Source organism: Pseudophryne corroboree, chromosome 2, assembly GCF_028390025.1.
Source record: "Pseudophryne corroboree isolate aPseCor3 chromosome 2, aPseCor3.hap2, whole genome shotgun sequence".
NCBI lineage: Eukaryota > Metazoa > Chordata > Amphibia > Anura > Myobatrachidae > Pseudophryne > Pseudophryne corroboree.
The window spans coordinates 397,531,996-397,559,771 of record NC_086445.1 but is presented as its reverse complement, the minus strand read 5'-3'; the positions used below and the strand labels follow the sequence as shown (position 1 = coordinate 397,559,771).

At 48.2% G+C, this 27,776-nt stretch overlaps 1 protein-coding gene across 2 annotated transcripts in view; it reads right to left on the bottom strand.

The window, feature by feature from the left end:
• The window catches only part of EIF5B (eukaryotic translation initiation factor 5B), a 90,833-nt gene that overhangs the window by 6,869 nt on the left and 56,188 nt on the right, over window positions 1–27,776 (bottom strand). For both annotated transcript variants that reach the window (XM_063953369.1, XM_063953370.1), the window contains 5 exons: window positions 22,433–22,564; window positions 22,199–22,330; window positions 4,299–4,375; window positions 3,609–3,773; window positions 2,313–2,451 (listed from right to left, as the gene is read on the bottom strand). In XM_063953369.1, the coding sequence (XP_063809439.1) occupies window positions 2,313–2,451; window positions 3,609–3,773; window positions 4,299–4,375; window positions 22,199–22,330; window positions 22,433–22,564 (645 nt within the window). The remainder of the gene's footprint in view (window positions 1–2,312; window positions 2,452–3,608; window positions 3,774–4,298; window positions 4,376–22,198; window positions 22,331–22,432; window positions 22,565–27,776) is intronic.

The window sequence follows — 27,776 nt, the reverse complement described above, 5'->3', positions numbered from 1 at the left end:
CTGGCGGGAAAGGGTATAATGCCAATAATTTCTTTGAAATTATCAGCTTTTTATCAGGGGCAACCCACGCTTCATTACACACGTCATTTAATTCTTCTGATTCAGGAAAAACTATAGGTAGTTTTTTCACACCCCACATAATACCCTGTTTAGTGGTACCTGTAGTATCAGCTAAATGTAACGCCTCCTTCATTGCCAAAATCATATAACGTGTGGCCCTACTGGAAAATACGGTTGATTCGTCACCGTCACCACTGGAGTCAGTGCCTGCGTCTGGGTCTGTGTCGACCGACTGAGGCAAAGGGCGTTTCACAGCCCCTGACGGTGTTTGAGTCGCCTGGACAGGCACTAATTGATTGTCCGGCCGCCTCATGTCGTCAAACGACTGCTTTAGCGTGTTGACACTATCCCGTAGTTCCATAAATAAAGGCATCCATTCTGGTGTCGACTCCCTAGGGGGTGACATCCTCATATTTGGCAATTGCTCCGCCTCCACACCAATATCGTCCTCATACATGTCGACACACACGTACCGACACACAGCAGACACACAGGGAATGCTCCTAACGAAGACAGGACCCACTAGCCCTTTGGGGAGACAGAGGGAGAGTTTGCCAGCACACACCAAAAGCGCTATATATATATCAGGGATAGCCTTATAATAAGTGCTCCCTTATAGCTGCTTTGTTATATCAAAATATCGCCATAAATTTGCCCCCCCCTCTCTGTTTTACCCTGTTTCTGTAGTGCAGTGCAGGGGAGAGACTTGGGAGCCGTCCTGACCAGCGGAGCTGTGAGAGGAAATGGCGCCGTGTGCTGAGGAGATAGGCCCCGCCCCTTTTCTGGCGGGCTCGTCTCCCGCTATTTAGAGAAATCAGGCAGGGGTTAAATATCTCCATATAGCCTCTAGGGGCTATATGTGAGGTATTTTTAGCCTTTATATAGGTTACATTTGCCTCCCAGGGCGCCCCCCCCCAGCGCCCTGCACCCTCAGTGACCGCGTGTGAAGTGTGCTGAGAGGAAAATGGCGCACAGCTGCAGTGCTGTGCGCTACCTTTAGAAGACTGCAGGAGTCTTCAGCCGCCGATTCTGGACCTCTTCTGACTTCAGCATCTGCAAGGGGGCCGGCGGCGCGGCTCCGGTGACCATCCAGGCTGTACCTGTGATCGTCCCTCTGGAGCTTGATGTCCAGTAGCCAAGAAGCCAATCCATCCTGCACGCAGGTGAGTTGACTCCTTCTCCCCTCAGTCCCTCGCTGCAGTGATCCTGTTGCCAGCAGGAATCACTGTAAAATAAAAAACCTAGCTAAACTTTTTCTAAGCAGCTCTTTAGGAGAGCCACCTAGATTGCACCCTTCTCGGCCGGGCACAAAAATCTAACTGGAGTCTGGAGGAGGGTCATGGGGGGAGGAGCCAGTGCACACCACCTGATCTGGAAAAGCTTTACTTTTTGTGCCCTGTCTCCTGCGGAGCCGCTATTCCCCATGGTCCTTTCAGGAACCCCAGCATCCACTAGGACGATAGAGAAATAGCCTCAGTATTTGGTGCAGCTATGGAGTGTGTGGGGTGCTTATTTGTTTAAATGATTAATGAGAATTTATGTACTTATTTTAAGTGTAGCTTTGAGCCCATAATAAAATGAGTAAAAAGTGCAAAATATGTAAAAAGTGCATGGATGTGACTAAGGCTGGAATTAAATTACCTGCGGTAAATTACAGAGGGTGAAAGAGGGAGGAAGCCTCGGCTTTAACACCAGGGGCTATTCAATTGCACTTCCCCTTTTCACCGGATAGTCTTGTTAACGTCTTTTTAAAGTAGTGTGAAAACACGTGGTAACACGCAGAATCTGTGAAAAGTTCAAGATTTAGCATGTTAACAGAGTTGCGGCACACGTTAAGCTGCTAGCTATCGGGGATATTTATCCAACCCACTAAGGCAGGTGAAACAAATATCCCCAATAACTCCTGTACTCGGAGGTAACTGAATAGCCCTGGGTGATCGATCAGCCCACGGCAATCTACTGCAGATGATTGACTTCTGGCCTAAAAGTCTAAATGAAAATACTCACAAAGTAGGTGTTATCATGGAACACACCTTACACTTGGATGTAAAGGCTCTGACATCGCAGTGTCAGAAATGATTTGGGATCACATAAAATGCCACTGCCAAAGGATTAAGGAATCAGGTTCTAGTAATGCAAGGGCTACATGCAGAACAAGAGCACTGTGTATTAACAAATATTAAATACCTGTATAGAAAAAAAGCACAGAGCAATCATGCAATAAGTACTTGGAAGACTTTCACGTCACTTACACTCTTAGTCGGGACACATAAAGGAGTTCCCTGTTTCACTTGGCCGGCTTCCACAACCACTCCCATGACAATGGGATCCCGAGAGTTAAAGATAAACTGAGGGAGGATTCTAATTTTACACGGAAATACAGCTATATGCCTAGAATAGCAAAGAGAGAAAATGTATTTGTTATTGTAAGGAAAACCACCATACATTACTGCCTCAAACGCTTTATATACAGCTTGTAGTAGGAGCAAGAGAAAAGAACAGGAAGCTACTTGCATGGTTCAGTCCAGCATCTTATCTAACAAGCTCTTATGTCAGAACACACACCCATATCTGATCTAAGTTCCCCTGTAACCCATACAAAAGTACAGACAGACACATACATGGGAGAGCGGCAGCACTACACTGCAGGACACTTCTGATGAAGTCCTGTGGTGGTATTAGGACAGTCACATACTAAACACAAAGGACTTAATCAAATTAGGTGCACGTAAGGGCAGCTGTATGCCACAATTACAGTACCGCAGGACTCCGGACAAGTCTGGGGCGAGATCGGGCCATGAGGGAGGCAAACTGCACTGCTACAGCAACTCGCCCTTCTTTGCGGCTAATTTGATTGACTCCTAGGAGATCACTGTATAAACACGGCATTTGTGCTGTATGACACAGTGTATGACATAGCTGTAGAGCAGTTATGGACAACAGGCGATACTGGGGCAACTAGCCTGCACCTGCTTGTGACATTCTCAGCTTTACGCCCTATGCAAATTTGCCCTGAAGGTCATAAAGCAAAGAATAAAACTGAACTGAGGCAGCTGACTCCCCATCACTTGGCCTTCTCAGCAGACTCAGGAAGGACACACAAGGCACATCTAAAATCAGGGGTAGAGGAAGGAGTACAGTCTGCACCAAGAGATCTCCTTCCTGCCTGTGAACAATCCCCTAGGTTGTAGTGCAGCTTAATAGACAAGTGTGCCCCCTCACCTAGGGAACACAGAAAGCCTGCTAAAGTAACAGCATGTAACACCATATGAAGAGAGGTAACAAAGGGCTAGTGATCTAGAACATGGAGGAATTGTGTAAAGGAGTTGTTCAACTTATAATTTGATAAAACAAATTTTCAATAATTCTAGAGAAAAATACAATTAATGAAGCGTGTTGACAATGCCTTATTGTATAAAGTAATGATCTGTAAATCGAAATGAAAACACGGGAAGACCAAATGTATTTTTAATTTGATCCAGAAGGGACTTTGTCCCTAGAAGCAATCACACTAAAACCTGGCTCTCTTACATACAGGGGGCACTTACTTAAACTCTTCTTGCTTCTGTTTCTTGTAATCCTGCCTGTATTTGGTGAAGGCATCAAACAAGTGATAGATGATTTCAGCACTAAAAACCCGAACGCCCAAACTGTCAGCCATTTCCTGAGCTTCTCTTTCGATTCTCACATCAAAAGCTAAAATCACAGAATACCTAGAAAGGGAACAGGAAGAGAGACACAATGTTGTTGCTTTTATGTTACACATACAAAGTGTTCATCATACGTTCTGTCCCAAGTAATATTATTATTAACAGGAGTATTAGAATGACAATTTTAATGACTATATATTGTAGGCCTTTTGGGGAAAAACTCAAACATGATATCACATATCTGACCAAATATAGACCAGAATATGGTTCGTGTTCATTCTAGCACCCTGCACCTGTCACAACCCATGCAGACCCTCTTTCCTGTCTGGGGTGCTGCTCTCTGACCTGGCACTTCTATCACTCAGTGCTGAGATACAGAGCAGAGAGCGACACCCCAGGCAGGAGAGAGGAACTGCACGGGTTGTGACAGGTGCAGGGTGCTAGGATGAACATTAATGGTTAGAACATATGCAGCAGAAAACATTCTCTAGGTGGCCTGTAGATGGCGGGCACACACTGGTCCTATCCTCTGTAGGGTTCACATCTGAGCACTACAAGCAATGTAATAATACAGAACAAAGGACTCACTGAGGATCATGTTCCAACATTACAGAGGCTTTCATCACATCTTTTTTGTGCACAGGTCCTATATTAATTCCAGCATACTGTAAGAGAAATCATCACATCAGAAATATGCAGAATATTTCCAAAGCACAAACTTCATAAACCAACCAATGTGAGACTCTCCCCACCAAGCTGCACTGCTTACAGGGAGACTTTCAGCTAGCAATAACGTACTGGATAAGTCTGCCAGCTATTTGTTTGTGCAGAGTAGAACAGGAATGCCAGGCTTACTTCCTAAACATTACAGGCACGCATTGTGTGTCAGAGGATTGCTCACTCCTTACCATTACATTAGAACATACAACAGTTACGCAAGAATAAAGTTCTATTAATGCTACAATTAGATCTTAAAACACATTTTAGAATGTGCTAGTGTGTTATATGTACAAAGTCTATAAAACACATTATGGGAAAACAAACAATTTTTCTCTTACGTCCTAGAGGATGCTGGGGACTCCGTAAGGACCATGGGGAATAGACGGGCTCCGCAGGAGACATGGGCACTAAAAAAGAACTTTAGGTATGGGTGTGCACTGGCTCCTCCCTCTATACCCCTCCTCCAGACCTCAGTTTAAGATTGTGCCCAGAGGAGACTGGGTACACTACAGGGAGCTCTCCTATATTTTGTTAGGTTTTTTATTTTCAGGGAGACCTGCTGGCAACAGGCTCCCTGCACCGTGGGACTGAGGAGAGAGAAGCAGACCTACTTAAGTGATAGGCTCTGCTTCTTAGGCTACTGGACACCATTAGCTCCAGAGGGAGTCAGAACGCAGGTCTCCCCTAGCGGTTCGTCCCGGAGCCGCGCCGCCGTCCTCCTCGCAGAGCCGGAAGATAGAAGCCGGGTGAGTATAGGAAGGCAGAATACTTCAAAGGCGGCAGAAGACTTCAGAGCTTCACTGAGGTATTGCGCGGCGGTAACGCTGCGCGCCATTGCTCCCTCACAGAACATACACAGCGCACACTGTTGGGTGCAGGGCGCGGGGAGGGGGGGGCGCACTGGGCAAAAATATATACCTCTAAGACTGGCTATACATATTGTAACACTGTAAGGGTGCAAGGTGCCGTTTCCTTGGGTATATGGCAGCTTGCAGCAGCTGAGGAACAACACAAGTCCAGTTTCTGGTACAACTGGCCCCAGCCAGTTTTATTGTACAGAAAATAAAACAAACACCAAAAGAAAATACCTTGCCTGTCCGGCACTAACTAAACACAAGATGTTCCTAACTATCACTAAACAAAAAACACAGTTCTCCAGCAAACACTGTATAGCTCACTTGTATCAGGAAGCGTGTTTCTCTCACAGAGATCCTGCAGTCTTCCCAGGCAGTCTGCACACCCTAATCAGGCCAGCAGCTCTATAACACTCTTACACAGCTGAAAGCCTGACTAGCCTTCTGTGAGGCCAAAGACCCGAACAGGGCCCAATGTCTGGAACTTGCCCCATCTCTCTTTCAGGGCCCTTACCCAGCTTTTCCAACAAACTGAAAAGGTTCTAACAAAACAAAACAAAACATATTCCTAGCAGTTTTCATTTTTCTAATACATGTAAGACAAGAACCTGGGACAAACATACCTGCCCTCAAACACTATCCCAGTGTTGTCACATATCCCCCTCCCCTGTTTCCACCTAGGGGCCGGAACACTTGTAGCCCCCAAACAGAAGATGCGGGACAATGCATCTGCGTTGGCCAATTGTGTACCCGGTCTATGTTCGACAGTAAACTTAAAATCCTGCAACGCTAGAAACCATCTAGTTACACGAGCATTCTTGCCTCTATTTACATACATCCATTTTAAAGGGGCATGATCCGTCACTAGTCTGAATTGTCTACCCAAGAGGTAATATCTCAAGGTATCTAGTGCCCACGTAATGGCCAAAGCCTCCTTTTCCACAATGGCATACCTTTTTTCATGCTCATTGAGTTTCCTACTCAAATAAATGATAGGGTGTTCGTCCCCATCTCTGGTTTGGGACAGCACAGCGCCTATCCCTACCTCTGAGGCATCTGTCTGTACCACAAATTCTTTTGAAAAATCTGGTGTTATCAATACCGGTTGTGAACACAAAGCCACTTTTAACGCTTGGAACGCTTTTTCTGCATCAGGGTTCCATTTCACCATATTTGACTGCTTCCCTTTGGTAAGGTCTGACAACGGCACCGCTGTGGTCGCAAAATTGGGAATAAACCGTCTATAGTACCCAGTTATTCCCAAAAAAGCCCTTACCTGTTTTTTATTCACTGGACGAGGCCAGTTTTGAATAGCATCAATTTTATTCAATTGGGGCCTAATTAGACCTCTGCCTATGGTGAAGCCCAAGTATTTGACCTCCTCCATTGCGAGGCAGCACTTCTTTGGGTTAGCAGTTAACCCTGCCTCTCTGAGTCCAGTACTGCTTGTACTTTAACCAAATGGGACCCCCAGTCTGTACTGTGAATTACCACATCATCCAAATAGGCAGCTGCATATTTTCTATGGGGCCTCAAAATGTTATCCATCGCCCGTTGAAAGGTTGCTGGAGCCCCATGCAACCCAAAGGGTAACATCTTATACTGGTACAGCCCCTCCGGAACCGAAAAGGCTGTTTTTTCTTTTGCGCTATCAGATAAAGGTATTTGCCAGTAACTTTTGGTCAGGTCCAAAGTGGTGAGAAACCTGGCTGTTCCCAGCCTTTCTATAAGCTCATCCACACGGGGCATGGGGTACGCGTCAAACTTGGACACCTCATTTAACTTACGAAAGTCATTACAGAAGCGTTTGCTACCGTCGGGCTTCGGGATGACAACTATGGGACTGGACCACTCACTGTTAGATTCCTCTATGACTCCAAGTTCTAACATGGTTTTAACTTCTTTAGTAACAGCTTCTCGCTGAGCTTCAGGAATCCTATATGGCTTTAAATGAACCCTGACCCCTGGTTCTGTGACAATGTCATGTTTTATTATGGTCGTTCTGAGATGAGTGACCTTAAATAATTTGCACAATTCCTTCATGATCCTTGACATAAATGGAGTACCTTGGTCAGTCAAAATTTCTTTTGGTATTCCCACTCTACTAAAAACCTGCACCAGCTCCCTAGCTATTGCCTTGGTTGTGATAGTGCGTAAAGGGACAGCCTCAGGATATCGAGTGGCATAGTCCATAATTACCAGGATATACTGATGGCCCCGAGCAGACTTTAACAAGGGCCCCACGAGATCCATGGTTATTCTGTCAAACGGGACCTCTATAATAGGCATGGGAACTAGTGGGCTCCTGAAATGGGGTCTAGGGGCATGATACTGGCATTCAGGACAGGAAGAACAATATTCAGACACTTCTTTATAAACCCCTGGCCAAAAGAACCTTTGTAAAACTCTTTCAGTGGTTTTTTCTGCCCCTAAATGTCCTGCGGTAACGTGACTATGAGCTAAATCTAGTACCGTTATCCGATAAGGCTGGGGAACTACCAACTGTTCCACCACATCCTCACCCCTTTTGACAATGTGGTACAAGAGCTCATCACAGATGGCCATGTGGGGATACGTAACCCTGTCACCTGGTACCACAGGTTCCCCATTAACAACCTTAACATTCTCCCTAGCCTTTATTAAGGTAGGATCCTTTAACTGTTCAGACGCAAACAGATCCTTCTTTACCTCCAGGTCAGGCACGCTTTCAGTTCTAACTTCTATGTCTCTGTTCCCAGCAAGAGGGTCCTCACTGGACTCCCCATCTGTCACTTACCCAGCCAAACTAGCAAAAGGGTCAGAAAGTTCCGAAGACACACGTACATCCATAAAATCACCGGTATTATCAACGGGCTCTTTACTTCTCACATCTGTTGATAACCGGGATTCCCAGTTTCCAAAAATGAGGAAAATCCCTCCCTATTATGGCCTCATGCACCAAGGTGGGGACCAGTCCTACTTTAACAATTGCGGACCCACAACAAGTTTCTATATTCACTACAGCAGTGACAATGTTGGGTATCCCCATGTATGCAAGTTACCCCAATAGGTATTTGCTGGACCTTTAAGGGGTTCACTAACCCAGCTTTCACGAGGGTAACTAAACTTCCTGAATCTAGCAAGGCCTCTACCCGGTTACCCTCTAAGAACACATCACATATTTGTTTTTCCAGCTCAGGTGAAGGTACCACAGTACAGGCTAACCTAGCAAAAAAAGACATTCTGCGACATTCAAAGGCAGCATCACATTGCATGGGTTCTTGCGTGACTGGGCAATTGGCAATAACATGACCTGGCATACCACACCTAAAACATTTAACCACACGATTATCAACCCGTTTGGGCAGCCTAGACCGTTCTAGCCCTATTGGCCTGTCTCCAGGGCCAGTGTTTACAGTCTCTCCAGCCTTGCGTTCTCTTATCCGCCCAGCAACATTTTCCCAAGGAACAGTCTTACCAGTCTTTACTGAAGGGCGCTGTCGAGGCTCTATGGGTTGCTGGGTGGTCATCAGTAGTTCCTCTGCTGCCAAATACCTCTCTACCATGTCCACTAATTGGTCAGCAGTACCCGGGTTTCCATGGCTCACCCACTTGCGCAGGACCATGGGCAAAGATCTCAAGTAGCGGTCCATGACGACTCTTTCAACCATCTGGGGACCAGTTAATGTCTCTGGCTGTAACCATTTTTTTGTTAGCCGAATAAGGTCGTGCATCTGGGAGCGAGGAGGCTTCTCCATGGCGTACACCCACCGGTGCACCCATTGTGCTCGTACTGACAGCGTGACTCCCAGGCGGGTCAGGATCTCAGTCTTTAGTTTATCATAGTCCCGAGCCTCAGCAGGGCTTAAATCAAAGTACGCTTTTTGGGGCTCACGTGACAGGAAAGGTGCCAGCAGACTGGCCCACTGTGCTTTCGGCCAGTTCTCACGTTCGGCAGTCCTTTCAAACGTGGTCAGGTAGGCCTCCACATCATCAGCCTCTGTCATTTTCTGCAGGAAGTGAGTAGCCCGTATAGAACTAGAGCTGGTCGGGACGGCCACATCTCCAATCCGGGCTGCAAGGCTCTGCACCACTTCTGTTAAGGCCTCTCTATCCTGACGCTGTTGCCTGTAAAGTTAGTCAACAGCTGCCTGCTGTTGTCTCCTATTTCTCCATTGCCACCTGCTGCTGTCTTTTGGCCTCCTGCTGTAGTCTCCAATTTTCCTCCATTGCCACCTGCTGCTGTCTCCTATTTTCCTCCATTGCCACCTGCTGCTGTCTGTTGGCCTCCTGCTGAGCCGCTGTAGCTTGCAGCAAGGCTTTAAGCAGTTCCTCCATGTCGACAGATTTTTCAGGCGGCTTTGTCGCTGCTTTCACCCAGGACATATATCAAACCCTCAGGGGTGAGTCTCAGCAACTTCACACTGGGCTGTATCTGCATAAACCAGTTTTCTGCAGGCCTCATAAAGCTGCTGCTTTCACTTATGCGCAAAACGGACTGCTCGCATTCTCCACCAAGTTGTAACACTGTAAGGGTGCAAGGTGCCGTTTCCTGGGGTATATGGCAGCACGCAGCAGCTGAGGAACACCACAAGTCCAGTTTCTGGTACAACTGGCCCCAGCCAGTTTTATTGTACAGAAAATAAAACAAACACCAAAAGAAAATACCTTGCCTGTCCGGCACTAACTAAACACAAGATGTTCCTAACTATCACTAAACAAAAAACACAGAGTTCTCCAGCAAACACTGTATAGCTCACTTGTATCAGGAAGCGTGTTTCTCTCACAGAGATCCTGCAGTTTTCCCAGGCAGTCTGCACACCCTAATCAGGGCAGCAGCTCTATAACACTCTTACACAGCTGAAAGCCTGATTAGCCTTCTGTGAGGCCAAAGACCCGAACTGGGCCCAATTTCTGGAACTTGCCCCATTCTCTCTTTCAGGGCCCTTACCCAGCTTTTCCAACAAACTGAAAAGGTTCTAACAAAACAAAACATATTCCTAGAAGTTTTCATTTTTCTAATACATGTAAGACAAGAACCTGGGACAAACATACCTGCCCTCAAACACTATCCCAAGGTTCTTGTCACAATATATATATATATATATATATATATATATATATATATATATATATATATATATATATATATATATATATATATATATATATACATACATACACACTTTTTTGTGGTATTTACAGTGAATCACCACCAGTTGTTTTAAAAGAGCGGGACCGAAGCCCGCCACTGAGGGGGCGGGGCTTCTCCCTCAGCAGCGTTATTTTCTCCACAGCACACGCTGAGAAGCTGGCTCCCCGGACTCTCCCCTGCTGATCACCGGTGATCGAGGGTTTTAAAGAAGGGGGGGCACATAATTTGGCGCAGTACATATAAAGAAGAGCTGTATCAGGGTAATTTTTTCCAGGGTTATTGGCGCTGGGTGTGTGCTGGCATACTCTCTCTCTGTCTCTCCAAAGGGCCTTGTGGGGGAACCGTCTCCAGATTAGAGCTTTCCCTGAGTGTGTGGTGTGTCGGTACGTGCGTGTCGGCATGTCTGAAGCGGAAGGCTCTCCTAGGGATGAGGTGGAGCGCATGAGTGTGGTGTCTCCGTCGGCAACGCCGACACATGACTGGATGGATATGTGGAATATTTTAAATGCAAATGTGAATGTGAATTTATTGCACAAACGTTTGGACAAAGCAGAGTCCAGGGACGGGACAGGGGGTCATGCCCTGCCTTTCCCTATGTCACAGGGGCCTTCTGGGTCCCAAAAACGCCCACTTTCTCCGGTAGTCGACACAGATACCGACACGGATTCTGAATCCCGTGTCGATTATGATGATGCGAGGTTGCAGCCAAAATTGGCAAAGAGTATTCATTATATGATTATTGCTATAAAGGATGTGCTGCATATTATAGATGACCCCGCTGTACCTAATCCAAAGATCCACATGTTCAAAGAAAAGAAGACGGAGGTTATTTTTCCACCTTCTTTTGAATTAAATTATTTATTTGAAAGTGCTTGGGAAACTCCAGACAAGAAACTGCAGATTCCCAAAAGGATTCTTATGGCGTATCCTTTCCTGATAAAGGACAGAATACGGTGGGAATCCTCCCCAAGGGTGGACAAAGCGTTGAAGCGCCTTTCCAAAAAGGTGGCGCTGCCGTCTCAGGATACCGCTGCCCTCAGGGATCCTGCTGATAGCAAGCAGGAAACTACCTTGAAGTCTATTTACACACATACCGGTACATTACTCAGGCCGGCAACAGCGTCGGCTTGGGTTTGTAGCACTGTAATAGCGTGGACCGATACCTTATCTGCGGATATGGATACGATGGATAAGGAAACTTTTATTGACCCTGGGACATATTAAGGATGCGTTCCTTTATATGAGAGAGGCTCAGAGGGATGTGGGCATACTGGGGTCCAGAGCGAACGCTATGGCGATTTCTGCCAGACTAGCACTGTGGACCCGACAGTGGTCGGGTGATGCCGACTCCAAACGGCATATGAAGGTTTTGCCTTACAAGGGTGAGGAATTGTTTGGGGAAGGTCTCGCGGACCTAGTTTCCACGGCTACTGCAGGTAAAATCAACCTTTTTACCTTATGTTTCCTCACAGCCTAAGAAAGCGCCACATTATCAGATGCAGTCCTTTCGGTCGCATAAATCCAAGAGAGCTCGGGGTTCTTCCTTTCTTGCCAGAGGTAAGGGCAAAGGGTAAAAGTTGCCAGCTACAGCCAGTTCCCAGGAACAAAAGTCCTCCCCGGCTTCTACTAAATCCACCGCATGACGCTGGGGCTCCGCGGGGGGCGTCCGCTCCTGTGGGGGCACGTCTTCGTCTTTTCAGCCAAGTCTGGGTTCACTCTCAGGTGGATCCCTGGGCAATAGACACTGTTTCCCAGGGGTACAAGCTGGAATTCGAAGAGGTGCCTCCTCGCCGGTTTTTCAAATCGGCACTGCCGACTTCTTCCCCAGAGAGGGAGGTAGTTTTGGCAGCAATTCAAAAGTTGTGCCTTCAACAAGTGGTGGTCAAAGTTCCCCTGCTGCAGCAGGGGATGGGCTATTACTCAACCCTGTTGTGGTCCCGAAACCGGATGGTTCGGTCAGACCCATTCTGAATTTAAAATCCTTAAACCTATACTTAAGGAGGTTCAAGTTCAAGATGGAATCGCTCAGAGCGGTCATCGCAAGTCTGGAAGGGGGAGATTATATGGTGTCCCTAGACAAAAAGGATGCATACCTTCATGTCCCCATATATCAACCTCATCAGGCGTTCCTGAGATTTGTGGTGAAGGATTGTCATTACCAATTTCAGACGTTGCCGTTTGGGCTTTCCACGGCCCCGAGGATTTTTACCAAATTAATGGCAGAGATGATGGTGCTCCTGTGCAAGCAGGGTGTCACAATTATCCCATACTTGGACGATCTCCTGATAAAAGCGAGATCGAGAGAACAGTTGCTGGACAGCGTATCTCTCTCCCTGAGGGTGTTGCAACAACACAATCTCAATCTACCGAAGTCACAGTTCGTTCCAACGACCTGATTGCCTTTCTTAGGCATGATTCTGGACACGGAACAAAAGAGGGTCTTTCTCCCGATGGAAAAGACCCAGGAACTTCAGAGCTTGGTCAGGGACCTGTTAAAGCCAGACAGACATCACTGCACTCGAGTTCTGGGAAAGATGGTGGCGTCTTACGAGGCCATTCCATTCGGCAGGTTCCATGCCAGGACTTTTCAGTGGGACCTTCTGGACAAGTGGTCCGGGTCACATCTACAGATTCATCAGATGATCTGCCTGTCCCCCAGGGCCAGGGTCTCTCTCGTGGTGGGTGCAGAGTGCTCACCTTCTAGAGCAGCGTTTTTCAACCGCTGTGCCGCGGCACACTAGTGTGCCGCGGGCGGTTCTCAAATGTGCCGCCAGAGATGCCCATTGTCACCTCACTCGGGCAGCGCTGGGATCTCCTGAGTTGCCCCGACACAGCCCGGTTCGTGACCTGTAGAGATGCAGCGTGACTTCATAGGTCACGCACGTCTCCTTCCCCTCCGTCTGCCTCTGCCGAGTTACTTCCTGCTCATCGCTGCTGCTCCATGGCAGACACTCGCGCTGCTGGCGTTGGAATAGCTGCTGTATGGGGTCAGTATTTTTATTTATTTTATTACATTAGGGGCCAATATTTGTAATTGCTGTGGGGGTCAATAAGTATCATTAGTGTGGGGGCCAATGTGTGCCATTACTGTGGGGGCCAATGTGTGCCATTACTGTGAGGGCCAGTGCATTTGTTTTATTAATGTGGGGGCATAATGTGTAATTGCTGTGGGGGTCAATAAGTATCATTACTGTGGGGGCCAATGTGTGCCATTACTGTGGGGGCCAATGTGTGCCATTACTATGGGGGCCAATGTGTGCCATTACTGTGAGGGCCAGTGCATTTGTTTTATTAATGTGGGGGCATAATGTGTAATTACTGTGGGGACAGAGTGTTTAAATGCTGTGGGGGAAAATGTGTTTTATTACTGCAAGTGGGCCAGTGCATGTAATATATCTTGATATTTGTTATTATATATTTTTGATGGTGTGCCTCAGCATTTTGAAATCTTGTTTAGTGTGCCGCGACTTTAAAAAGGTTGAAAATCACTGTTCTAGAGGGTCGCAGGTTCGGCATTCAGGACTGGGTTCTGGTGACCACGGACGCGAGCCTCCGAGGATGGGGAGCAGTCACACAGGGAAGAAACTTCCAAGGTCTGTGGTCAAGCCAGGAGACTTGTCTACACATCAACGTACTGGAATTAAGGGCCATATACAACGGCCTTCGTCAAGCGGAGACCTTACTTCGAGGTCTACCGGTTCTGATTCAGTCAGACAACATCACAGCAGTGGCTCATGTAAACCGCCAAGGCGGCACAAGGAGCAGAGGGGCAATGGCAAAAGCCTCAAAGATTCTTCGATGGGCGGAGAGTCATGTAAGTGCTGGACAACTGGGAGGCAGACTTCCTAAGCAGACACGATCTGCATCCAGGAGAGTAGGGACTTCATCAGGAAGTCTTCGCAGAGATTGCAAGTCAGTGGGGACTGCCTCAAATAGACATGATGGCTTCACGCCTCAACAAGAAACTTCCGAGATATTGCGCCAGGTCAAGGGACCCTCAGACGGTAGCAGTGGACGCCCTGGTGACACCGTGGGTGTTCCAGTCGGTCTATGTGTTTCCTCCTCTTCCTCTCATCTCAAAGATACTGAGAATCATAAGACGAAGAGGGACTCAGACAATTCTCATTGTTCCAGATTGGCCTCGAAGGGCCTGGTATCCGGATCTGCAGGAAATGCTCACAGAAGATCCGTGGCCTCTTCCTCTCAGGGAAGACCTGTTACAACAAGGGCCCTGTCTGTTCCAGGACGTACCGCGACTGCGTTTGACGGCATGGCAGTTGAACGCAGGATCCTAGCGAAAAAGGGCATTCCAGATGAGGTCATTCCTACTCTGATAAAGGCTAGGAAGGAGGTGACATCGAAACATTATCACCGTATCTGGAGGAAGTATGTATCTTGGTGCGAAGCTAGGACTGCTCCTCCGGAAGAATTCCATCTGGGCCGTTTTCTCCACTTCCTGCAAACTGGAGTGAATTTGGGCTTAAAGTTAGGCTCCATTAAGGTTCAGATTTCGGCCCTATTAATTTTCTTTCAAAAGGAATTGGCTTCTCTTCCAGAAGTCCAGACTTTCGTGAAAGGGGTGCTGCATATCCAGCCTCCTTTTGTGCCTCCGGTGGCACCATGGGACCTTAACGTGGTGTTACGGTTTCTTAAGTCTCACTGGTTTGAACCTCTTCAAACTGTTGAATTGAAGTATCTCACTTGGAAAGTGGTCATGTTATTGGCTTTGGCGCGGCGAGTGTCGGAGTTGGCAGCTTTGTCTCACAAAAGCCCTTATCTGATTTTTCATGTGGATAGAGCTGAGTTGCGGACTCGTCCTCAGTTTCTGCCTAAGGTGGTTTCTTCTTTTCATATGAACCAACCTATTGTGGTGCCGGTGGCTACTAGGGACGTGGAGGATTCCGAGTCCCTGGATGTGGTCAGGGCATTGAAAATTTATGTGGCCAGAACAGCTCGGGTTAGGAAAACAGAGGCCCTGTTTATCCTGTATGCAGCCAACAAAGTTGGCAGTCCTGCGTCTAAGCAGACTATTGCTCGCTGGATCTGTAACACCATTCAGCAGGCTCATTCTACGGCTGGATTGCCGTTACCGAATTCGGTAAAGGCCCATTCCACTAGGAAGGTGGGCTCTTCTTGGGCGGCTGCCCGAGGCGTCTCGGCTTTACAACTTTGCCGAGCGGCGACTTGGTCGGGTTCAAACAAATTTGCAAAATTCTACAAGTTTGATACCCTGGCTGATGAGGACCTAATGTTTGCTCATTCGGTGCTGCAGAGTCATCCGCACTTTCCCGCCCGTTTTGGAGCTTTGGTATAATCCCCATGGTCCTTACGGAGTCCCCAGCATCCTCTAGGACGTAAGAGAAAATAAGATTTTAAACCTACCGGTAAATCTTTTTCTCTTAGTCCGTAGAGGATGCTGGGCACCCGTCCCAGTGCGGACAACATCCTGCAAGACTTGTATATAGTTGTTGCTTACATAAGGGTTATGTTTTCAGTTTGGATCAGTCTTGGACTGATACGGTTTTGTTTCATACTGTTGACTGGTTCGTGTATCCCATGTTATACGGTGTGAATGGTGTGGCTGGTATGAATCCTGCCCTTGGATTTCCAAAATCCTTTCCTCGTACTGTCCTTCTCCTCTGGGCACAGTTTCTCTAACTGAGGTCTGGAGGAGGGACATAGAGGGAGGAGCCAGTGCACACCCATACCTAAAGTTATTTTTTAGTGCCCATGTCTCCTGCGCGGAGCAAGTCTATTCCCCATGGTCCTTACGGAGTCCCCAGCATCCTCTACGGACTAGAAGAAAAAGATTTACCGGTAGGTTTAAAATCTTATTATTGCATGTTATTGTGCTGCACATATTTAGGTTTGAAATCCATTCACCTACTGTACTCTATTCTAATGGGATATGAAACATGCAACTACAGGCATACTGAAACCATGTGATCAGAAGGAGAAGTACTTTCCACAAACAAAAGCACAGTTACTGATTGGCTTTAGGAGATCACACGGGACTGTTCTGTTTAGCACAACCCCTATCCAATACCCTCCGATCAGCGAGAAGTGGCAGCAAACACTACATATTATACAAGTGATAAGTCTGCACACCCTTATTTGCTTATTAAGGAGATTAGGGAGGGTATGAATTAAAATAAGAATTTACTTACCGATAATTCTATTTCTCGTAGTCCGTAGTGGATACTGGGGACTCCGTCAGGACCATGGGGAATAGCGGCTCCGCAGGAGACAGGGCACAAAAGTAAAAGCTTTAGGATCAGGTGGTGTGCACTGGCTCCTCCCCCTATGACCCTCCTCCAAGCCTCAGTTAGGATACTGTGCCCGGACGAGCGTACACAATAAGGAAGGATTTTGAATCCCGGGTAAGACTCATACCAGCCACACCAATCACACTGTACAACCTGTGATCTGAACCCAGTTAACAGCATGATAACAGAGGAGCCTCTGAAAAGATGGCTCACAACAATAATAACCCGATTTTTGTAACAATAACTATGTACAAGTATTGCAGACAATCCGCACTTGGGATGGGCGCCCAGCATCCACTACGGACTACGAGAAATAGAATTATCGGTAAGTAAATTCTTATTTTCTCTAACGTCCTAAGTGGATGCTGGGGACTCCGTCAGGACCATGGGGATTATACCAAAGCTCCCAAACGGGCGGGAGAGTGCGGATGACTCTGCAGCACCGAGTGAGAGAACTCCAGGTCCTCTTCAGCCAGGGTGTGCCCCTGACCAAGTAGCAGCTCGGCAAAGTTGTAAAGCAGAGACCCCTCGGGCAGCCGCCCAAGATGAGCCCACCTTCCTTGTGGAATGGGCATTTACATATTTTGGCTGTGGCAGGCCTGCCACAGAATGTGCAAGCTGAATTGTACTACACATCCAACTAGCAATCGTCTGCTTAGAAGCAAGAGCACCCAGTTCGTTGGGTGCATACAGGATAACAGCAAGTCAGTTTTCCTGACTCCAGCCGTCCTGGAAACCTATATTTTCAGGGCCCTGACAACATCTAGCAACTTGGAGTCCTCCAAGTCCCTAGTATCCGCAGGTACCACAATAAGCTGGTTCAGGTGAAACGCTGACACCACCTTAGGGAGAAACTGGGGACGAGTCCGCAGCTCTGCCCTGTCCGAATGGACAATCAGATATGGGCTTTTGTGAGACAAAGCCGCCAATTCTGACACTCGCCTGGCCGAGGCCAGGGCCAACAGCATGGTCACTTTCCATGTGAGATATTTCAAATCCACAGATTTGAGCGGTTTAAACCAATGTGATTTGAGGAATCCCAGAACTACTTTGAGATCCCACAGTGCCACTGGAGGCACAAAAGGGGGTTGTATATGCAGTACTCCCTTGACAAACTTCTGGACTTCAGGAACTGAAGCCAATTCTTTCTGGAAGAAATTCGACAGGGCCGAAATTTGAACCTTAATGGACCCCAATTTGAGGCACATAGACACTCCTGTTTGCAGGAAATGTAGGAATCGACCGAGTTGAAATTCCTCCGTGGGGGCCTTCCTGGCCTCACACCATGCAACATATTTTCGCCAAATGCGGTGATAATGTTGTGTGGTCACCTCCTTCCTGGCTCTGACCAGGGTAGGGATGACCTCTTCCGGAATGCCTTTTTCCCTTAGGATCCGGCGTTCAACCGCCATGCCGTCAAACGCAGCTGCGGTAAGTCTTGGAACAGACATGATCCTTGCTGAAGCAAGTCCCTTCTTAGTATCTCTTGAAGTTCCGGGTACCAAGTCCTTCTTGGCCAATCCGGAGCCACGAGTATAGTTCTTACTCCTCTCCTTCTTATAATTCTCAGTACCTTGGGTATGAGAGGCAGAGGAGGGAACACATACACCGACTGGTACACCCACGGTGTTACCAGAGCGTCCCAGCTATTGCCTGAGGGTCTCTTGACCTGGCGCAATACCTGTCCAGTTTTTTGTTCAGACGGGACGCCATCATGTCCACCTTTGGTCTTTCCCAACGGTTCACAATCATGTGGAATACTTCCAGATGAAGTCTCCACTCTCACGGGTGGAGGTCGTGCCTGCTGAGGAAGTCTGCTTCCCAGTTGTCCACTCCCGGAATGAACACCGCTAACAGTGTTATCACATGATTTTTCGCCCAGCGAAGAATCCTTGCTGCCATTGCCCTCCTGCTTCTTGTGCCGCCCTGTCTGTTTACGTGGGCGACTGCCGTGATGTTGTCCGACTGGATCAGCACCGGTTGACTTTGAAGCAGAGGTCTTCCTAGGCTCAGAGCATTGTAAATTGCCCTTAGCTCCAGTATATTTATGTGGAGAGAAGTCTCCAGACTTGACCACACTCCTTGGAAATTTCTTCCCTGTGTGACTGCTCCCCAGCCTCTCAGGCTGGCATCCGTGGTCACCAGGACCCAGTCCTGAATGCCGAATCTGCTGCCCTCTAGTAGATGAGAACTCTGCAGTCACCACAGAAGAGACACCCTTGTCCTTGGAGACAGGATTATCCGCTGATGCATCTGAAGATGCGATCCGGACCATTCGTCCAGCAGATCCCACTGAAAAATTCTTCGTGAAATCTGCCGAATGGAATCGCTTCGTAAGAAGCCACCATTTTTCCCAGGACTCTTGTGCATTGATGCACTGACACTTGGCCTGGTTCTAGGAGGTTCCTAACTAGCTCGGATAACTCCCAGGCTTTCTCCTCTGGGAGAAACACCTTTTTCTGGACTGTGTCCAGAATCATCCCTAGTAACAGCAGACGTGTCGTCGGAATCAGCTGCGATTTTGGAATATTTAGAATCCACCCGTGCTGTCGTAGAACTACTTGAGATAGTGCTACTCCGACCTCCAACTGTTCTCTGGACCTTGCCCTTATCAGGAGATCGTCCAAGTAAGGGATAATTAAGACGCCTTTTCTTTGAAGAAGAATCATCATTTCGGCCATTACCTTGGTAAAGACCCGGGGTGCCGTGGACAATCCAAACGGCAGCATCTGAAACTGATAGTGACAGTTCTGTACCACGAACCTGAGGTACCCTTGGTGAGAAGGGCAATTTGGGACATGGAGGTAAGCATCCTTGATGTCCAGGGACACCATGTAGTCCCCTTCTTCCTGGTTCGCTATCACTGCTCTGAGTGACTCCATCTTGATTTGAACCTTTGTATGTAAGTGTTCAAAGATTTCAGATTTAGAATAGATCTCACCGAGCCGTCTGGCTTCAGTACCACAAATAGTGTGGAATAATACCCTTTTCCTTGTTGTAGGAGGGGTACTTTGATTATCACCTGCTGGGAATACAGCTTGTGAATTGTTTCCAATAATGCCTCCCTGTCGGAGGGAGACGTTGGTAAAGCAGATTTCAGGAACCTGCGAGGGGGAGACGTCTCGAATTTCCAATCTGTACCCCTGGGATACTACTTGTAGGATCCAGGGGTCCACTTGCGAGTGAGCCCACTGCGCGCTGAAACTTTTGAGACGACCCCCCCCCCCACCGCACCTGAGTCCGCTTGTACGGCCCCAGCGTCATGCTGAGGACTTGGCAGAAGCGGTGGAGGGCTTCTGTTCCTGGGAAGGGACTGCCTGCTGCAGTCTTCTTCCGTTCCTCTACCCCTGGGCAGATATGACTGGCCTTTTGCCCACTTGCCCTTATGGGGACGAAAGGACTGAGGCTGAAAAGACGGTGTCTTTTTCTGCTGAGATGTGACTTGGGGTAAAAAGGTGGATTTTCCAGCTGTTGCCGTGGCCACCAGGTCCGATGGACCGACCCCAAATAACTCCTCCCCTTTATACGGCAATACTTCCATGTGCCGTTTGGAATCTGCATCACCTGACCACTGTCGTGTCCATAAACATCTTCTGGCAGACATGGACATCGCACTTACTCATGATGCCAGAGTGCAAATATCCCTCTGTGTATCTCGTATATATAGAAATGCTCTATAGTCAATAAAATACTGTCCCTGTCAAGGGTATCAATATTTTCAGTCAGGGAATCCGACCAAGCCACCCCAGCGCTGAACATCCAGGCTGAGGCGATCGCTGGTCGCAGTATAACACCAGTATGTGTGTATATACTTTTTAGGATATTTTCCAGCCTCCTATTAGCTGGCTCCTTGAGGGCGGCCGTATCTGGAGACGGTAACGCCACTTGTTTTGATAAGCGTGTGAGCGCCTTTAATTTTCTATCGGGGGAAACCCACGCATCATCACACACTTCAATTAATTTATCTGATTCAGGAAAAACTACAGGCAGTTTTTTCACACCCCACATAATACCCTTTTTTGTGGTACTTGTAGTATCAGAAATATGTAACACCTCCTTCATTGCCCTTAACATGTAACGTGTGGCCCTAATGGAAAATACGTTTGTTTCTTCACCGTCGACACTGGAGTCAGTGTCTGTGTCGACCGACTGAGGTAATGGGCGTTTTAAAGCCCCTGACGGTGTTTGAGACGCCTGGACAGGTACTAATTGGTTTGCCGGCCGTCTCATGTCGTCAACCGACCTTGCAGCTTGTTGACATTATCACGTAATTCCCTAAATAAGCCATCCATTCCGGTGTCGACTCCCTAGAGAGTGACATCACCATTACAGGCAATTGCTCCGTCTCCTCACCAACATCGTCCTCATACATGTCGACACACACGTACCGACATACAGCACACACACAGGGAATGCTCTGATAGAGGACAGGACCCCACTAGCCCTTTGGGGAGACAGAGGGAGAGTTTGCCAGCACACACCAAAACGCTATAATTTTACAGGGACAACCTTATATAAGTGTTTTCCCTTATAGCATCTTAATATGTAATAATATCGCCACAAAAATGCCCCCCCTCTCTGTTTTAACCCTGTTTCTGTAGTGCAGTGCAGGGGAGAGCCTGGGAGCCTTCCCACCAGCAGTTCTGTGAGGGAAAATGGCGCTGTGTGCTGAGGAAAATAGGCCCCGGACCCTTTTCGGCGGGCTTCTTCTCCCGTTTTTCTGACAACCTGGCAGGGGTTAAATACATCCATATAGCCCCAGGGGCTATATGTGATGTATTTTTAGCCAGCATAGGTACTTTCATTGCTGCCCAGGGCGCCCCCCCCAGCGCCCTGCACCCTCAGTGACCGTTGGTGTGAAGTGTGCTGAGAGCAATGGCGCACAGCTGCAGTGCTGTGCGCTACCTTAAGAAGACTGGGAAGTCTTCAGCCGCCGATTTCTGGACCTCTTCTCTCTTCAGCATCTGCAAGGGGATCGGCGGCGCGGCTCCGGTGACCCATCCAGGCTGTACCTGTGATCGTCCCTCTGGAGCTAGTGTCCAGTAGCCTAAGAAGCCAATCCATCCTGCACGCAGGTGAGTTCACTCCTTCTCCCCTAAGTCCCTCGATGCAGTGAGCCTGTTGCCAGCAGGACTCACTGAAAATAAAAAACCTAACAAAACTTTTACTCTAAGCAGCTCTTTAGGAGAGCCACCTAGATTGCACCCTTCTCGGCCGGGCACAAAGATCTAACTGAGGCTTGGAGGAGGGTCATAGGGGGAGGAGCCAGTGCACACCACCTGATCCTAAAGCTTTTACTTTTGTGCCCTGTCTCCTGCGGAGCCGCTATTCCCCATGGTCCTGACGGAGTCCCCAGCATCCACTTAGGACGTCAGAGAAAATATTGTTTCATCAGCTGAACTACTTGCACACCACTCTATCACCCACATCAGTCACATGCCACCATGCTATATTATATGAAGAGTGCCCTGTAACACAGCCCTTATGGGAGAGACATATATGCCGGAGACCTACTGGCACTTCTGAGGTTTTCAAAAATTCAAGTAGCGCTTCCAAGGAGCCCAATGTGGATGCTTGTACATAAACTCCTTTCTCTTCCAATTTGATGGCATTTAGAGTCTGCTTCAGTTCATGGATGAGTTCATCCTTAAAGAGAAACCACCGCAGTTTAATAAAATGAAGTACGTTAAGAAAGCAACATTCTTCAAGTCAGATTTAGAGAGCCAATACATCACACATGCCACTTACTTTTAGGACTGGAATCTCATCGTCTTTATGAGCAACTAATAAAGGTAAGCCAGCCAGTGCTTTCTCCAAGTCCTTACCCAGGATCTTCACTCCCTGCGCAGCTAGAACCTCCTTGTGCTTCTCATACTGATTCTGAAACATGGAAATGAGAAATGTTCAGCTGGGTCATCAGGACAGCACCCGTGACCCCCTCCTAGGCAGCAACCCTCTGTACGGCCTCCGCTTTGCCCAGAATAGGGTAAAGGGAAGGGGAATGGCTGTCTGCAGTTTCTCTATACGTGTGACATGTGTAAAGGGACTGAAAGACCATGACGAGTCAGACGTTCCTAGTGAGCCTATAACTACAGAGGCGTGCTCACGTAAGGCTGTTCATGTAAGCCAAAAGGAGGCAGCGCTTACTGTGCCCGGCGGCTCAATCCAAACAACAGCATTACAGCCTCAAAACAGGATGATAGTCGTCACCCTCAGCGCAACATTACACGACATTTCACAAGGTGTCAAATAGTAAGTAAAAGTCTTGTTATAAAGTTGAAAAATAAGAATTTACTTACCGATAATTCTATTTCTCATAGTCCGTAGTGGATGCTGGGGACTCCGTAAGGACCATGGGGAATAGCAGCTCCGCAGGAGACTGGGCACAAAGTAAAAAGCTTTAAGACTACCTGGTGTGCACTGGCTCCTCCCCCTATGACCCTCCTCCAAGCCTCAGTTAGGATACTGTGCCCGGACGAGCGTACACAATAAGGAAGGATTTTGAATCCCGGGTAAGACTCAAACCAGCCACACCAATCACACCGTACAACTTGTGATCTGAACCCAGTTAACAGCATGATAACAGAGGAGCCTCTGAAAAGATGGCTCACAACAACAATAACCCGATTTTTGTAACAATAACTATGTACAAGTATTGCAGACAATCCGCACTTGGGATGGGCGCCCAGCATCCACTACGGACTATGAGAAATAGAATTATCGGTAAGTAAATTCTTATTTTCTCTAACGTCCTAAGTGGATGCTGGGGACTCCGTAAGGACCATGGGGATTATACCAAAGCTCCCAAACGGGCGGGAGAGTGCGGATGACTCTGCAGCACCGAATGAGAGAACTCCAGGTCCTCCTCAGCCAGGGTATCAAATTTGTAGAATTTAGCAAACGTGTTTGCCCCTGACCAAGTAGCTGCTCGGCAAAGTTGTAAAGCCGAGACCCCTCGGGCAGCCGCCCAAGATGAGCCCACTTTCCGTGTGGAATGGGCTTTTACAGATTTTGGCTGTGGCAGGCCTGCCACAGAATGTGCAAGCTGAATTGTACTACAAATCCAACGAGCAATCGTCTGCTTAGAAGCAGGAGCACCCAGCTTGTTGGGTGCATACAGGATAAACAGCGAGTCAGATTTTCTGACTCCAGCCGTCCTGGAAACATATTTTCAGGGCCCTGACTACGTCTAGCAACTTGGAATCCTCCAAGTCCCTAGTAGCCGCAGGCACCACAATAGGCTGGTTTAAGTGAAATGCTGAAACCACCTTAGGAAGAAATTGAGGCCGAGTCCTCAATTCTGCCCTATCCGTATGAAAAATTAGGTAAGGGCTTTTATAGGATAAAGCCGCCAATTCTGATACACGCCTGGCTGAAGCCAGGGCTAACATCATTACCACTTTCCATGTGAGATATTTTAAGTCCACAGTGGTGAGTGGTTCAAACCAATGTGATTTTAGGAATCCCAAAACTACATTGAGATCCCAAGGTGCCACTGGAGGCACAAAAGGAGGCTGTATATGCAGTACCCCCTTGACAAACGTCTGAACTTCAGGAACTGAAGCTAGTTCTTTTTGGAAGAATATTGACAGGGCCGAAATTTGAACCTTAATGGACCCTAATTTTAGGCCCATAGACAGTCCTGTTTGCAGGAAATGCAGGAAACGACCCAGTTGAAATTCCTCTGTAGGGGCCTTCCTGGCCTCACACCACGCAACATATTTACGCCAAATACGGTGATAATGTTGCACAGTTACATCCTTCCTGGCTTTGATCAGGGTAGGGATGACTTCATCCGGAATGCCTTTTTCCTTCAGGATCTGGCGTTCAACCGCCATGCCGTCAAACGCAGCCGCGGTAAGTCTTGAAACAGACATGGTCCCTGCTGGAGCAGGTCCTTTCTTAGAGGTAGAGGCCACGGGTTTTCCGTGAGCATCTCTTGAAGTTCCGGGTACCAAGTCCTTCTTGGCCAATCCGGAGCCACGAGTATAGTCTTTACTCCTCTCCTTCTTATGATTCTCAATACTTTGGGTATGAGAGGCAGAGGAGGGAACACATACACTGATCGGTACACCCACGGTGTTACCAGAGCGTCCACAGCTATTGCCTGAGGGTCCCTTGACCTGGCGCAATATCTGTCCAGTTTTTTGTTGAGGCGGGACGCCATCATGTCCACCTTTGGTTTTTCCCAACGGTTCACAATCATGTGGAAGACTTCTGGGTGAAGTCCCCACTCCCCCGGGTGGAGATCGTGTCTGCTGAGGAAGTCTGCTTCCCAGTTGTCCACTCCCGGAATGAACACTGCTGACAGTGCTATCACATGATTTTCCGCCCAGCGAAGAATCCTTGCAACTTCCGTCATTGCCCTCCTGCTTCTTGTGCCGCCCTGTCTGTTTACGTGGGCGACTGCCGTGATGTTGTCCGACTGGATCAACACCGACTGACCCTGAAGCAGAGGCCTTGCCTGACTTAGGGCATTGTAAATGGCCCTTAGTTCCAGGATATTTATGTGAAGTGACGTTTCCATGCTTGACCACAAGCCCTGGAAATTTCTTCCCTGTGTGACTGCTCCCCAGCCTCTCAGGCTGGCATCCGTGGTCACCAGGACCCAATCCTGAATGCCGAATCTGCGGCCCTCTAGGAGATGAGCACTCTGTAACCACCACAGGAGAGACACCCTTGTCCTTGGAGACAGGGTTATCCGCTGATGCATTTGAAGATGCGATCCGGACCATTTGTCCAGCAGATCCCACTGAAAAGTGACAGTTCTGTACCACAAACCTGAGGTACCCTTGGTGAGAAGGGCAAATTGGGACATGGAGGTAAGCATCCTTGATGTCCAGAGACACCATATAGTCCCCTTCTTCCAGGTTCGCTATCACTGCTCTGAGTGACTCCATCTTGAACTTGAACCTTCTTATGTAAGTGTTCAAGGATTTCAGATTTAAAATGGGTCTCACCGAGCCGTCCGGCTTCGGTACCACAAACAGCGTGGAATAATACCCCTTTCCCTGTTGTAGGAGGGGTACCTTGATTATCACCTGCTGGGAATACAGCTTGTGAATGGCTTCCAATATCGCCTCCCTGTCGGGGGAAGACGTTGGTAAAGCAGACTTCAGGAACCGGCGAGGGGGAGACGTCTCGAATTCCAATTTGTACCCCTGAGATACTACCTGCAGGATCCAGGGGTCCACTTGCGAGTGAGCCCACTGCGCGCTGAAAATCTTGAGACGGGCCCCCACCGTGCCTGAGTCCGCTTGTAAGGCCCCAGCGTCATGCTGAGGACTTGGCAGAAGCGGGGGAGGGCTTCTGTTCGTGGGAAGAGGCTGTCTGCTGCAGTCTTTTTCCCCTTCCTCTGCCCCGGGGCAGATATGAGTGGCCTTTTGCCCGCTTGCCCTTATGGGGACGAAAGGACTGAGCCTGAAAAGACGGTATCTTTTTCTGCTGCGAGGTGACTTGGGGTAGAAAGGTGGATTTCCCGGCCGTTGCCGTGGTCACCAAGTCCGATAGACCGACCCCAAATAACTCCTCCCCTTTATACGGCAATACTTCCATATGCCGTTTGGAATCCGCATCCCCTGACCACTGTCGCGTCCATAATCCTCTTCTGGCAGAAATGGACATCGCACTTACTCTTGATGCCAGAGTGCAAATATCCCTCTGTGCATCTCGCATATATAGAAACGCATCTTTTAAACGCTCTATAGTCAATAATATATTGTCCCTGTCCAGGGTATCAATATTTTCAGTCAGGGAATCCGACCAAGCCACCCCAGCACTGCACATCCAGGCTGAGGCGATTGCTGGTCGCAGTATAATACCAGTATGTGTGTATATACTTTTTAGGACATTTTCCAGCTTCCTATCAGCTGGTTCCTTGAGAGCGGCCGTATCAGAAGACGGTAACGCCACTTGTTTTGATAAGCGTGTGAGCGCCTTATCCACCCTAGGGGGTGTTTCCCAGCGCGCCCTAACCTCTGGCGGGAAAGGGTATAATGCCAATAATTTTTTAGAAATTAGCAGTTTTTTATCGGGGAAAACCCACGCTTCATCTGATTCAGGAAAAACTACGGGTAGTTTTTTCACACCCCACATAATACCCTTTTTTGTGGTACTTGTAGTATCAGAAATGTTCAAAACCTCCTTCATTGCCGTGATCATGTAACGTGTAGCCCTACTGGAAAATACGTTTGTTTCTTCACCGTCGACACTGGAGTCAGTGTCCGTGTCTGTATCGACCTGATGTAACGGGCGCTTTAGAGCCCCTGACGGTGTTTGAGACGCCTGTATTAACGGATTATCCGGCTGTCTCATGTCGTCAACAGACTTTTGTAAAGTGCTGACACTATCACGTAATTCTTTCCATAAGATCATCCAGTCAGGTGTCGACTCCCTAGAGGGTGACATCACTAACACAGGCAATTGCCTCGCCTCCACACCATTTTCCTCCTCATACATGTCGACACAACGTACCGACACACCGCACACACACAGGGAATGCTCTGATAGAGGACAGGACCCCACTAGCCCTTTGGGGAGACAGAGGGAGAGTTTGCCAGCACACACCAGAGCACTATATATATATATACAGGGATAACCTTATACAAGTGTTTTTCCCTAATATAGCTGCTGTATATCTTTATATGCCAATTTTATGCCCCCCCTCTCTTGTTTTACCCTGTTTCTGTAGTGCAGGACTGCAGGGGAGAGTCAGGGAGCCTTCCTCCAACGGAGCTGTGAGGAAAAAATGGCGCCAGTGTGCTTAGGAGATAGGCTCCGCCCCCTTTTCGGCGGCCTTTCTCCTGCTTTTTTATTGTAATTTAGGCAGGGGTTAAATACATCCATATAGCCCAGGAGCTATATGTGATGTATTTTTAGCCAAAAAAAGGTATTTCTATTGCGTCTCAGGGCGCCCCCCCCCAGCGCCCTGCACCCTCAGTGACCGGAGTGTGAAGTGTGCTGAGAGCAATGGCGCACAGCTGCGGTGCTGTGCGCTACCTTAATGAAGACAGGACGTCTTCTGCCGCCGATTTTCCGGACTCTTCTGTCTTCTGGCTCTGTAAGGGGGACGGCGGCGCGGCTCCGGGACCCA